The sequence below is a fragment of the Eumetopias jubatus genome, unplaced genomic scaffold (genome assembly GCF_037043125.1).
Source record: "Eumetopias jubatus isolate StellerSeaLion01/CBP00866 unplaced genomic scaffold, mEumJub1_p1.0 scaffold_5, whole genome shotgun sequence".
Classification (NCBI taxonomy): domain Eukaryota; kingdom Metazoa; phylum Chordata; class Mammalia; order Carnivora; family Otariidae; genus Eumetopias; species Eumetopias jubatus.
The window spans coordinates 148,255,647-148,269,569 of NW_028274811.1; the positions used below are offsets into that span (position 1 = coordinate 148,255,647).

At 43.9% G+C, this 13,923-nt stretch overlaps 1 protein-coding gene across 1 annotated transcript in view; it reads right to left on the minus strand.

Annotated features, from left to right (window-relative positions):
- Nucleotides 1-13,923, minus strand: part of ADCY2 (adenylate cyclase 2) — a 400,165-nt gene that overhangs the window by 101,190 nt on the left and 285,052 nt on the right. Inside the window, exons 8-11 of the mRNA XM_088023724.1 lie at nt 8,940-9,098; nt 7,984-8,116; nt 6,445-6,618; nt 3,710-3,753 (exon numbers count right to left, since the gene is read on the minus strand). Of these exons, the coding sequence (XP_087879850.1) occupies nt 3,710-3,753; nt 6,445-6,618; nt 7,984-8,116; nt 8,940-9,098 (510 nt within the window). The remainder of the gene's footprint in view (nt 1-3,709; nt 3,754-6,444; nt 6,619-7,983; nt 8,117-8,939; nt 9,099-13,923) is intronic.

Genomic DNA, 13,923 nt, shown 5'->3' on the forward strand with positions numbered 1-13,923 from the left:
CAAGAGTCAAGGAGCAGCCTTTTCCTTATTAACATCCAGCCACTCTGTGGATTGAGCGAAGCGACTAGAGTTGGCGACTGGCGTAGTAAAATGTTACCTTACAGTTTAGTCACTGAGAGTGAAATGACACCAGACGTTAAAAAGCAACACTGGAGATATATCCTTGGTGTTTGTGATAAAAGAACTTTCTGTCCTAAGAGATGCATTAGCCCTTGACTTGTTGCCTTCATAAACTTTATTTTATGATGGAACACACTGGCTTTGGAAACTCCCCTGCAAAAATTTGGTGTGGTTGAAAAAAACAGTTGTTCCTTGTTCATGTTTCCTTTGGTCAGTTTTCAAGAATTTGCAGAACGACAGTCTTCTCTGAGGCCTATCAAAGCTTCATTGTATGCATTTAAAGCTTCCTCAGTATTTGAAAGCGCTCTTCACAGGAAACCCCACATATATTTGCAGACTCTCACTTGGTCTTAGAAGAAAATACTCTTCAGCCATATTAAAAGACGCCTTGTCAACAAATTAGGCCAAAAGAATGAGCTCCCCAAGGTTAATTTGACCATTCGCATGAGAATCATATAAAGGAGAAAATCAAAATAATCCCTATTTTTAAAAAATTACACATCTGTTGCGGAGAGTAAAAGCACACAGGAGCCTCACGAAGCTGGCCCAGCCCAGCCTTCACTTGAGTACAGCACCTGCAAGTCACCTGGTCTAACGTGGAGTGAGCCCATGGCTTCTCTGAGCTCGGGGGGGGGGGGGAGGGAGGGGGGGCAGTTACTAATGGGGCAGGCCTTCTACTCTGGGATGACAGTAACTTTTCTGATTTCAGAACCACCTCTAGATAACAGACAAGAATAGCAATGTCACATCTATCTGTAATTAAATCTCCCGAGAGTATCATGAACGAGACAGACGGGTCTTCCCATCATCTCAACACCATTGGTGGGTTGGTGCCCTGAGCTCCTGCCTTCTTGAAACGGGCCCCAGGCATTCCTGGTTCAAAAGCACAATGATCTGAAGTGATCCACCTACAGATATGAGAAAACTGAATGAAGAAGTGAAGGATGCCAAATTCTAAGCATGCTTACGTTCGAAGAAGGACCATTCATTTTTCCCTTCTTTAAAAAAAACAAAACAAAACAATTTAGCAATCATCTAGGATGGTTCATTCTCATTTAGAGGCGAGGAGCTACCTTCATGTTTTTTGTATCGGCCCTCTGCCTACACTTCAGTTTGCAGACTTCAATTGGTTTCCTTTTTCACAAAGTCTTGCCAAATCTAAGAACAGTGTAGGTCCCTGGAGACTCACAGGAAAATGTAATCCTTCCATGGTATGCCCGGGGCTAACCAGAGCATTGCCTCCATGAATCTGTTTCAGGATTAGTTTACATAATGTCTACACAGCACATAATGATGTAAAGGTGCGTGAGTAGCCCACACCTGGGTATTATTACACATCCGCTATGCTTACTGATTATCTGGATAACAATTCTTTTTTTTTTTAAAAGATTTTATTTATCCATTCATGAGAGACAGAGGGAGAGAGAGAGAGAGAGAGAGAGAGAGAGAGAGAGAGAAGCAGAGGGAGAAGCAGGCTCCCAAGGAGCAGGGAGCCCAATGCGGGACTCGATCCCAGGACCCTGGGATCATGACCTGAGCCAAAGGCAGACGCTTAACCATCTGAGCCACCCGGGTGCCCTGGATAACAATTCTTAACCCATAGTTTCCTTGTCTCTGTCATTTTGTGATCTCTGCTATGGTGAATGATAGGACACCCAGGGAGCTGATAATCTATCACCGGGAGTTCTTAATTTGCCAGCGTGGGTTGTATTCCTCAGATGTCTGGTGTTCCTAGCTGTCCAGTCTATGTTCCTGCCGCTGGGTCACCCTGCTTTCCAGTTTCCTTCCATTCTTCCTCCTGAGCCCCTTCCCCGACCTGTCCCACTCCCACACCCGGTCTACTGTATCTGAGGATGCGGGGAGGAGGTCGTGAGTTAGCCCAGGTAATGTTCAATACCAGGGCATGCTGGCTCAAGGGCCAGGCTGAAGGCTCAGGGAGGTTTTATAATGCAGGCCACTGGCGGAAACCAGGACATGCGAAGACAGCCCCAGCGAGGCTGATTTGGAGGTGGTGCTCTCTCCACGAGGCCCTGGGGCCACCAGCGATCCAACCACTGCAGAGGAAAGTGGAATCGATATGGGAGAGGCTCCCAGCAAGGTTGGCAGGACAGGAGAGCAGTTAGGGGTGCAGAGTTTGGGGTCACAAGGCCAGGGCACAAATACGGGCCTCTCCTCCACCAGCCGTGTGGCTTGGGCCTTTTCCTCACCCCTCGCGCCTCTGTGTCCTCCCTTCTAAAATGGTAATGGCATAGGGTCTACGTTGGATGCTGCAGGGGTGACGTGAGATCTTCCGTATGCCTGGTACAGATCCAAATGATGGCTTATTGTCATGGTCTTCCACACAGCACTCTTCCCAGGAGCCGCTGCCCACATCATATGGGCCCTCCACAAGCATCCCCACGCTAATTTCAGTAAATAGTAAGGTCTAGTAAATAGACCCTTGAGGCAGAATCTCAGGGAGGACAAGATGGGTAACAAGAAATATGAATATAGATTGAAAACATGCCTATGAAACTTCCGTGGACAGTTGCTTACAGATCTGCTAATGTCTTATGGGCTTGAAGAATCTTACCTTCTCAAGTCATCTTATGGGGTCCACGGTGTTCCTAAATTAATGTAAGTTCTCTTTAATGTCTCTTTTTTTTTTTTTTGCTGTTTGCTATTTATTTTAAATAAAATAAATTGTTTTCCAATGTTTAATGTGCCTCTTAATGCTTCAAAAGGCCAAGCCCAAGAACCCAATATCTTTATAACATAGGACTCTAAAGTATTATATCTCAATATTAAAATTTCAAATGTGATACAAAATACGAATTAGAGTTCATTACAACAAATGAAGTCCCATAGAAGATTCTGGAATAAGGTGCGCTATTTGCAAGGATGTGGCAGGTAACAACCTAATTGTGTTTAATTATACTTGGACACACAATGCATTTTCTACAGAGTAAACTCACTTCTCTGTGGGAAAAGAAAGGCTGACTTAAGTTTTGGGCTTTTCACTAATTGTCCTAATGACTTCAATAAGAAGTGCTTAACTCCCAGACCAATACTAACATAAAACTCTGAGCCCAAAAGCTAGAGGATCATGAGAAAGGGTTAGTGCCTAAATTCTGTGGCCGATGGTGACAGGGGGCCTGTGGACACCGCGTGAAACTTTTCTCTTTTTTTTTGAGCAGGTCGGCAGGCCTTCTTTTCACTATAGAAAGGCCGGACTTATCTTGCTTTTTTTATCTCTAGGATTCAACACACACACAAAAATGTAATTTTGAGCAGCATACTCCTTTTAAGAAAATTCAATTTTTTACTACATATTAATGTTAAGAAGAGTCATTTTTAGGAAAAACAATTTAAAGTTCTAATTTGCTTACCCAGTGCTGTTTTTCCTTTTCCCTCTTTTAAACCTAATAACATGACACCAATAATTATATTTTTAGAAGCTGAAAACAATCTAATTGGGCTTTTCACAAGCAGCTGTTCTTTTTAGAAGAAATGGCCTTCCAAGTTACTCTAATTGATGATAATCACTTTCAGTAATAAATATAAAAAAAGACAAGTCTTTAAAAATCAGAAAGTACAACAAATACCATACCTTAAGGTACGATTTTGAAAATTATGCTGACCCATTGGCACATCCTATTCAAAAACAAAAAAAAACAAAAAAAAAACAGGTTGTTAGTTTCTAAACACATACTTCAGAGAATGATGTTGCAGTGATAATCATGTATAACATTTTTTCTTTTATCATGGAAAGCATCATTTAGGTAACAATTACCCCCGTGGAGAAGAGGAGCTTAATTATAAATGTGAAGAAGATGATAACCACAGTTGATACTTAGAATGTTGGTGTCATCTATAAACTTTAGATGTCAGAAATAATCAGGATTGTTGTCTGGAGCTTTACAACTGACATCCTGATATTTGCAGATAGGATTTCAAATAAGGGCCTTGCAAGTAACTGTTAGTTACTGTAGACTAAATCTTACAATCCTGTCTGGAATCAGACAAATATTAAAAAGTGCTTTAAAACACAAACATCACCACAAAATCTACAGTCAAGCATTATCCCTGAACTGGGCTGGTGAGAAGCCGGTGCCGTTGATTAAGTATGTGAAATCATGACTCATTGATCAAAAAGAACAAACCGACACATGAGTGCTGGTAGCTTCTGAAAAAGGACAGAGACAGAGCTGATCAGGGTTTATCAGTGGGGGACATGTGTGAAATGTTCAACGCACTTAAAAAAAAAACCCAGAAGATCCACTTTTATCCATTTGTGGTGGAAATTAGAATAAAAGTTGAAACAAAGCTGCTTCAAGTGGCTCCGAAGATACTTTCATCTCCAGTGTTAGGTTAGGAATATTTAGCCCAGTGATTTTTTTTTAAATTTTATTTTCTTATGTTATGTTAGTCACCATACAGTACATCATTAGTTTTTGATGTAGTGTTCCATGATTCCTTGTTTGCATATAACACCCAGTGCTCCACGCAGTACGTGCCCCCCTTAATACCCATCACCGGGCTCACCCATCCCCCACCCCCCTCCCCTCTGAAACCCTCAGTTTGTTTCTCAGAGTCCATCGTCTCTCATGGTTCGTCTCTCCCTCCGATTTCCCTCCCTTCATTTTTCCCTTCCTTCTCCTAATGTCCGCCCTGCTATTGCTTATGTTCTACAAATAAGTGAAACCATATGATAATTGTCTTTCTCTGTGAAAGGGAAGGTATTTTTTAAAAAGATAACTAGACTTAGGGGCGCCTGGGTGGCTCAGTCGGTTAAGCTCAGGTCATGATCCCGGGGTCCTGGGATTGAGCCCCACATCGGGTTCCCTGCTCAGCGAGGAGCCTGCTTCTCCCTCTCCCTCTGCCTGCCGCTCTGCCTACTTGTGCTCTCTCTCTCAACTCTGTCAAATAAATAAAATCTTGAAAAAAATAAAATAGAAAATAAAAAATAAAATAAAAATATAACTAGACTCCGAGTCTTATTACATAAAGCGTATGTGCTGCTGAAGCGAGCACGTATTACATAAAGTAAAATAATGCATTATTCACCAGCTCTATCAACGCTGAATCAGGAGTCAGTGCAGTTCTGCACAGAGGATTCAGTAAAAGAAATAACTTTTGGCAATGACACTGCTTGACGCTGGAATGTATTAATAAGAATGATGCTGGGGTCTTCCTCAAAGTGAGTATGGGATACAGCCAAGTTACAGTTGTATGGGCTTCTTGTACTAAACAAAGCCTTGGGATTTCTTAAGATAGCCTATACTGGGGGTGCCTGGGTGGCTCAGCTGGTGAAGCATCTGTTTACTTGTTTGCTGCTTATGGTCTCTCTCTTCCCAACAGATGGCAAACTGCTCTCGGACACGTCCTGGCGGGCTCCCTGGTCGACCGATGGATGTGGTCTTCTGACAGATCACATTTACATTTTAGTTCAGAAAAACACCAGGGAAGTTGAGAGGAGAGAGCTAACGAAGTCAAAACAAGACTGTGGATGGAATCATGGTGGGCTGCTGGGAGGCGGGGGCACAGGGGGGCACAGGGTGATTGGAAAAGTTCGCTTTCAGCGACAACCTGATGGGTCTCCTCTCATCGGCCGATAAGGACTAGGTAACATTCCATTGTCTTTTTTTGCCTCAACTGCATCCCTAGTACAATTAACGCCATTATACATGAAATTTTACTCAGAGATTGTTTTAAAAATCTAACAATGCTATTGGGACTATTCTAAGTGCTTTGCCGTAGTCACTCTTCGTGCCCCCTGTGGGTCTTTCTATTTTCTATCTGCATTTCAGCCCTCTTATTGTTGGAAGGAGCTTTGGCACCTGATGAGCTGTTGGAAGGTGGAGTGAGGTAAGTCAGGAGCTACACGATAGAACGTTCGCTGCTGCTGACACAGCTTGAACGTGCCCGCAATGAAAAGACAGACCGGATGTGGCAATTCAACCTGCAAGGACATCACGCCTTCATCTGCTCTTTGATTAAGATGCCCAGGCTTTCTACTTCATGAGAGCAAACAGACAAAATGCCAGGACAAAGAAAGAAAAAAAGAAAAAAATTCAACTGTGTTCAGTTGCTAATCACTAAATGAAATAACAAGTAAATCAGATGGTCCTGGGTTATAAAGTTATCACGCAAAATCACTCTGGTTCGAGCCCTTGGTGACCGGAGCCTGGCCCTCATTCACACTGTTTGCAAGGGGTCTTCCCCGAGGAGACGGGGAAAGCTCGCTTCACTACGACCAGAAGTATTTTGCCCGGAGACGCCGGCCTCTTGTGTTGGGGAGGCTCCGGAGGCCCTCTGGTGCCGCGGGGCACGGGGAGAGCTTACCGTGGTGCTGATTTTGCCATTCTCCGTGGTCATGCTGTCTCGGTGATGCAGGTGCGCAAAGGGCTTGGCCGCTCCCCAGGACTCCAGGTACCGGGTCATGCGCACGGATGCCCTCATCTTGGCTCCATCGAGGGTGTGGCGAGGTCTGAAGAGGTGAGGGCTCCTTCGTTCTCCCTTGGGGTGGGAAACAAAGCATTACCCCTGGCACACCAAAGGGGCCGACCTTCTCCTGCCTGCTCCCTTGCTCCAACTCTGGGATTTCTCCCTTCGCCCCCTCGCTCTCCAGGGCTTCTGCCCTCCCTCCTTCAGTGTGACTGGTTTCCAGTGTTATGAGCTCTTGGAACTGAGTGTTTTTTTTTCCCAGAGAGCAAAAGACACCTGTAATTTAAACTAAGGAAAAAAATAATAGCCGTTTTAATGAGCATTTTTTACAAAGTAAATTCTTAAACAAGATAGGCTGCTCTGTTTCAAATCTTTCTTGATGACTGTGGTTTAAAGGGGCAGTTGCTAGAGATCAGGGCTGTTTTCTGATGCGAAATGGTCTTGCGAATCTGTGTTCGGGTGTTTTTGCTGGAACACAATGTTCTCTGTATACTTTTTTTTTTTTTTTTGGCCTCCTCCCTCCACCTATAGCCCCAAGTTCTTCCTGACTGACACACGCATGTCTCCAGATCAGCCGTCAGGTGAGCTGGAAGCGTGTCTCCAAAGGTGAACTTGGAGTTTCAGGGAGGCTACCACCGGTGAGCGTCCATGGCCTTGACCTCATTGATTCTGCGAGACTGGTTTTGCCAGTTCAGAGGTGTTTCTTGCTGATAGACTGTACCGTTTACCAGCCGTGTGAGCTGGGGGGGGGAAGTTACATAACCCCTGGGAGCTTCAGATTCTTAATCTGTAAATAGCACTGGTACTCATTTGGCAGGAATTTGAGAAGGGCTACGAGACATGACAGCTAGAAGCCCTTGCTTGAGTCTGACATCTGGTATGAACAGAGTAAGAGACAGCTCCTAACTCTCTCGGTGGCCTGGCGAGTCTTCCAGTAACGGAGGATTTTACTGCCCCAAAGTTAACCATGTCTGCACAGTGACAGTGGTTAATCATTTAGAACTTTCTTCCTTTCCTTCTTCTTCTACGTTCATCCTATTTCATCTCAAGCTAGATTTTTATCATCTGAAGCCCTGAGCAAATCTTTTTGTCTTTATGTAATTTTGCAATTGCCAGGGTGGGCACACGGAGGGACTTCCAGAAGCCTCGTGGACTAACACATACATTGACTAACACTTATAACCCATCATACAGACAGTAACGTTATGATAGGAGCAAGCAATTCACTGCAACTGTTCCTTTAATAAATATTTTAATTTATGATTATAAAACATGTGCCATAATCAAACTGCCATATGCATTTAAGGTCATTTTAGGGGACCAGCAAAGCATTCAATGGATTCTTGACTAAAAATACTTATCTGTATCTGTAATTTGCCCCTTTCTATCGTCATCACAGAAGTCAAAAGGTAATTAGAGGCTCTTTACAGTACTGACCTTGGGGTTGATTACAAAGTAGGTTTTCACCAGGTGCTGTTTTAAATATGGGTCTCTTATGTCACCGTCTCCTTCCTCCACTTTATAAGCGCCGTTCAAGTGTTCCAGGGTGACGGAAGAAATGTGAACACGTCTGAAATTCCATTTTCAAACCACAATCAAGATAGATAAGGATAAACATTAAGGTTTTTCTTATTTACTTGTGATTTTAGAAATAATTTCTTCTCCCCCAAAGGAAGGAAAGGCTCTATGTTCTTGGTAAAATGGACTATAATACAGGTTTATATTTTATTAAACAGGGCTTTGGAAAGATGCTTGCAGAGGTCACAAGATACTAACATTTAGGGCCTCTCTGCACTCACAGAAACCTGCGTGGTGGGTGTGGTGAATTACGGCAAATAAAACTCAACCATAACGCAGTTCTGTTGTGTGAGCGAATTTTTTGAAACACATGCCAAAGACATTTTAGGGAGTGTGCTGATGTGTATAAAAGTACGGATTTTCTTTCTCAGTGCTTGCTTTGTGCTTTTCCAAATTATAACGTGTGCATCAAAATTCTCTTGTCTGAAATACGCTCTTCCAACTGGAAGGAGATGGTACCGTTTGCTCATTTCAATAGTACTGGCTTCAGAGGTCACCAGTAATAGAGAAATGCCACATCTACCCTGTATTATAAAACACCTTTCACCCTAGGTCACTATTCACACATTTGCAAATAAATACAAGTCATTCAGGATCCAGTATCCACAGTCTCTGACCATGGGTGTTGGGGTGGCAGAATTGAGACTTGAGAGTTCGTGTTAACCTAATTAATGTAAGGGGCCGCTGGGCAGGAATCACAAGGTGCTGAGAGGCGGCAGAAACCACCAGGTATCCTGCAGTCGGTTGTGAATCCAATCGCCTGGCATTTCTAACCGTGTCCACAGCTTGAAAAGAGAAATCCAGATAGGCCTTACCCAGGGACCCCTCCAGCTTCCATGTGATTGGCCAAGGTCACGTCATGTGACCACACGTCATACTGCCACTTCTGCAAACCAATCACCCCGCAGAGGACGTTCCCAGAATGCACGCCCACGCGCATGTTGATATCCACTCCAGTGGCGTCCCTCACTTTCCTGAAGAGAAGGAAAGAAGCATCACCATCTGGGAACACCCTCTTCTTCCTTTGACTCTTGGCCAATTTTCAGGGCACCGTGTTACTCAGAATTTTTCAGACTTTTGGAAATAGAGTCACAATTCCCTACTGTGGCAGAAGATGGCTGCTCTGGGCCAAGAGAAAGGCCTTTTCTTTGTGGTTGCTCCCTGACTAAACCGAGAGCTCCGAGGCTGGCTGTGAAGACCACATCAGGCCAGACGGTTGGAGCTGATGCAGCATTTCGGCTGTAGCTTTGGGTTTTCACCTATCACGTGCTGATACCTGCTCTGAGTTCTCACTAGAATCACAAGACATTGCCTTGTACAGTCAGAAACAGTCTGGGATGCCATCTATGATTCTAGCACTTAGCACGATGCATGTCCCCAGGGAATATTTTCGTCTGATAAGAGACAATACACCGGGGTGCCTGGGTGGCTCAGTTGGTTAAGCGACTGCCTTCAGCTCAGGTCATGATCCTGGAGTCCTGGGATCGAGTCCCACGTGGGGCTCCCTGCTCAGCGGGGAGTCTGCTTCTCTCTCTGACCCTCTTCCCTCTCATGTTCTCTGTCTCTCATTCTCTCTCTCTCAAATAAATAAAATCTTAAAAAAAAAAAAAGAGACAATACACCGTATTTGTGAGCCTAATGACTTCAGCCTGAATAGGGATTTCTCAAAAAACAAACAAACAAAAAAAAACTAACCATGAGTTTAAAGCATTTCATTGTGCATAGTCTTTAACAAAAACAACAACAACAAAACTCTTTAAAAAGTTTTAATCATGCGTAAGGAAGGTATCATTAAAAAGAAACTAATTAAAAACAATAGTTTTAAAAATACTTTAGGACCTGATCAGTAACTCATTTACAGAGACAAACGAAGAACTTCTTTGAATGGAAAATGGAAAAGCTTATTGATTTCTGCCAACTAAATGTATTTATCAGTGAAATAGTTCTGCAGAGGAAGTATGCAGGGAGGTCAGGAAAGCATTGTCCCAGAGCAAATGTGGAGGGAAGTGAAGACATCGATAGCAACCCAGCAGGGCGGAGGTTACCAGCTGTGGGCCGCAGTAAATAAGCATCTCAAAATGCCACTGGCATGGATGTCATGCTTCAGTGGTACAGCGACATCACTTGAGCATGCTGGAAGTGATAAGAAGTGACAAGAAATGGATCCACAATGTAAAAAGAAAGGACCTCCTGGAAAAGGGATCTACAGAGCCGTTCCCTCCCCTCCTACCCCCTCTCCTCCCATCCCTTCCTCCTTCCCTATCATCCTGTTTTGTTTTTTCACAAAAAAGATCACAACCTATTTGGGACCACGCAAGTCCTCCAGACCCTTCACTCCTGCCCACACGATGGGCAGAGCCTCAACATGACCCTGGAGGGCTGCCCCTTATCGCTCCATCCTCTATCGGCTTATGGCTGCCTGGGCACCGTATGGTCCTCAACTCTGGGCCTCTGCTCAAGATGGCTCTTCTCTCTGCTGCTCTCTGCCCTGAGCCTCCAGCTCCTGACAGGGCACTGGTGCCACGTGGCCAGTTGGCATTGGTTTTCCATCAGTGGCTGAGGCATGACCTCATCTGGGAAGGCACCTCATTCTGGTCCCTCCTAGCTTGATGTGAGCACCCCTCCGTGGTGCTCAGCCTTCCTGAGTGTACTCAGCCTTCCCTGCTGGTGTCCACATCTGCTCTCAGTCAGCCCCGTGAGGACACACGCCTATATATCCATCAGGGGTTTGGTACAACATGGACACTTGGTAAAAGTTTCCTAATTGACACAGGTCATTTCCGAAGGATTTTACTGTGCTTCTGTCTTTGGGAAATAATGATCCTGAAAAACTTGCCATCAAACCTGTAATTGTTCTTAAGATTTTCTGTTATTGAACCACATCCAACCACGTGACATTTCTGTTGACCAAATACGGTCAGTAGAAAATCAAGAGGGAAAGAAGGGTGGATGACATACTCTCTAGTTGGCCATTTTGACAGAACCGGTTGGTGAATGATTTGACTTTTTTAAAAAGATTTTTTTTAATTTTTATTTATTTTTTAATTTTTTTAAAAGATTTTATTTATTTATTTGAAAGAGAGAATGAGATAGAGAGAGAGCATGAGAGGGGGGGAGGGTCCGAGGGAGAAGCAGACTCCCCACCGAGCAGGGAGCCCGATGCGGGACTCGATCCCAGGACTCCAGGATCATGACCTGAGCCGAAGGCAGTCGCTTAACCAACTGAGCCACCCAGGCGCCCGAAGATTTTTTTTTATTTAAAGACTATTTATTTATTTGACAGAGAGAGACACAGCGAGAGAGGGAACACAAGCAGGGGGAGTGGGAGAGGGAGAAGCAGGCCTCCTGCCGAGCAGGGAGCCCGATGTGGGGCTCGATCCCAGGACCCTGGGACCATGACCTGTGCCAAAGGCAGATACTCAATGACTGAGCCACCCAGGCGCCCCTAAAAAGATTTTTAATTTAAGTTCAATTTAATTAACATATACTGTATTATTAGTTTCAGAGGTAGAGTTCAGTGATTCCTCAGTTGCATATAACACCCAGTGCTCATCACATCACGTGCCCTCCTTAATGCCCATCCCCCAGTTACCCCATCCCCCCCCACCTCCCCTCCAGCAACCCTCAGTTTGTTTTCTAGAGTTAAGATTCTCTTGTGGTTTGCCTCCCTCTCTGTTTTTATCTTATTTTATTTTTCTTTCCTTTCCCCTATGTTCATGTTTTGTTTCTTTAATTCCACATATGAGTGAAATCATATGGTATTTGTCTTTTTCTGACTTACTGTGCTTCACATAATACCCTCATTAAAACCATCTCCATGTCCTTTGTGTCTTTTTTAGAAAAATGGGTTGATCAAGGGTTCAGATGAATTCACTGACCACATGTTTTAATGCATTTGGATGCAACTTGTGTGATCTATAGAAAAATATCGAAATAGTTGCTTAAAGCTTCGACAATAGAAGACAATCTTCCCAGTTTAAGAGGAACCCTAATCACTTACAAAGTCAGGGCTCTGCATATTACCTCCTCGATTAAGAACAGTTTACATTTTCATGACAGGGAAAAAAAAAAATCTCTCTAAGCACTGGGAATATTCCAAACCTCCGCTGACATGCTCTGTGTCAGTGTTTTAGCTAACAGAGAATGAGGTGCTGAACACGTGTGGGGGTCCAAACCCGGAGAAAAAGTACAGCCCAGTGATCATGGATCCTAGCAAAAACCTGAGGTAATCTGGCAAAATTCCAAGTGTACTCTTTCTCTCCACTACCTTAAAAAATTAGAATTCTCATATTCATCCTCACTTTACGGTTTAATACATGTGAGTGAAAATACGTGCCCTGTATGTTAGAAGAACAAATCCCTGACATTGGCTGAGATGCCCTCTCTGTTCCTGCCCGTTCTGGAAGTACAAGAAAACAACCTAATACTGATCACTGTGTCGAATGCATAGGAGCTGAACAGGTGATTTAGAGAGAGATACAGAGAGAGAATGTGGACACCCTCGGTCAATGAGTGCAGAGCACAGAGACATACAACCATCGCCTGACTTGATAAGTTTAGTTACAGGCAAGAGTCCTGGAAAGTTTCCTCAAATCTTCTAATGTTGCTGAGATTCTGGACACATGAGATATTACCTCGGCATCCATCACAGATGGATAAATAAAACGTGGTATCCTCATACAATGGGATTAATTATTCCACCATTGAAAGGAATGAAGTGCTGACACATTCCACAATGTGGATGAGACTTGAAAACCTTACACTATGTGAAATAAGCCAAACACTAACCAATAAATATTGCGTGATTCCACACATATGACGCATCTAGAAAAGGCAAATTCGCAGAGACCAAAAGTGGAGAAGGGGTTGCCAGGGGCTGGGAAGAGAGGGTAAGGGAGAGTTATTGCTTAATGGGTATGAAGTTTCTGTCTGGGATGATGACAAGGTCTTGGAAGTGGACCGTGGTGCAGGTTGTGCACAGTTCAAATGTACTTAATGCCACTTAATTGTATGTGTAAAAATGTTAGGGGGCAATAGTTATGTATTATTTTACCATGATAAAAAAATATAACAGAAAAAAATATTACTGATGAGCTGGTGATGTGTCAGTGGGCAGAATATAAGTATTCTCTCTCCTAAAGGCTCTTCAACGTGCTGGAATAACGTAAACAGAACTGGGAAGCAGTTGACCCAAAAGAAGAAATCAAACTTCAGTAATCCGATATATTACTGATGTGCATAATAAGGACATTAAAAAAGCCCTTTCTCCCACCAGAACCCATTTCATCCCATGCTGGAAACCCACACCGAGAGTGCCTCCGGAGGCAGGTAATATGTTTGAGAAAACCTATTAGTTTTACTGATTAAATTCACTTACACTGTCTAGACCCAGAGTGTGGGAAATAGTTAATTACTTCTGAAACAAAGTAAAACTATTTTTCATGTCAGAGAAGACAAATGAGTTACTTTGGGGAAGACGCGGGAGGGACAAGGTGATTTGCACACAATGTATTTCGTGTGGGAAGAGGAGGCCACACTGACTAACCTTCCCATCTCTGTTCTTTCTTCAATTCCACTTAATTCACTTCCTCCCAAGGCTGATCTGTCTACAGTGGTCTGTGGTCGCCCTGCCGACCTAGAGGACCTGGACCACTGAGATCTCCCACACTTACTGGAGGCACTGTGGGCTTCACTGTTTAGCCCTAGACAGCCCTGGGAAAGCCACCCACAAATCTTTTTGGTTCACTTCACCGTGTGACCCACATACACGGTGGCTAAGCCCGTGACAGCTGGGCTCGC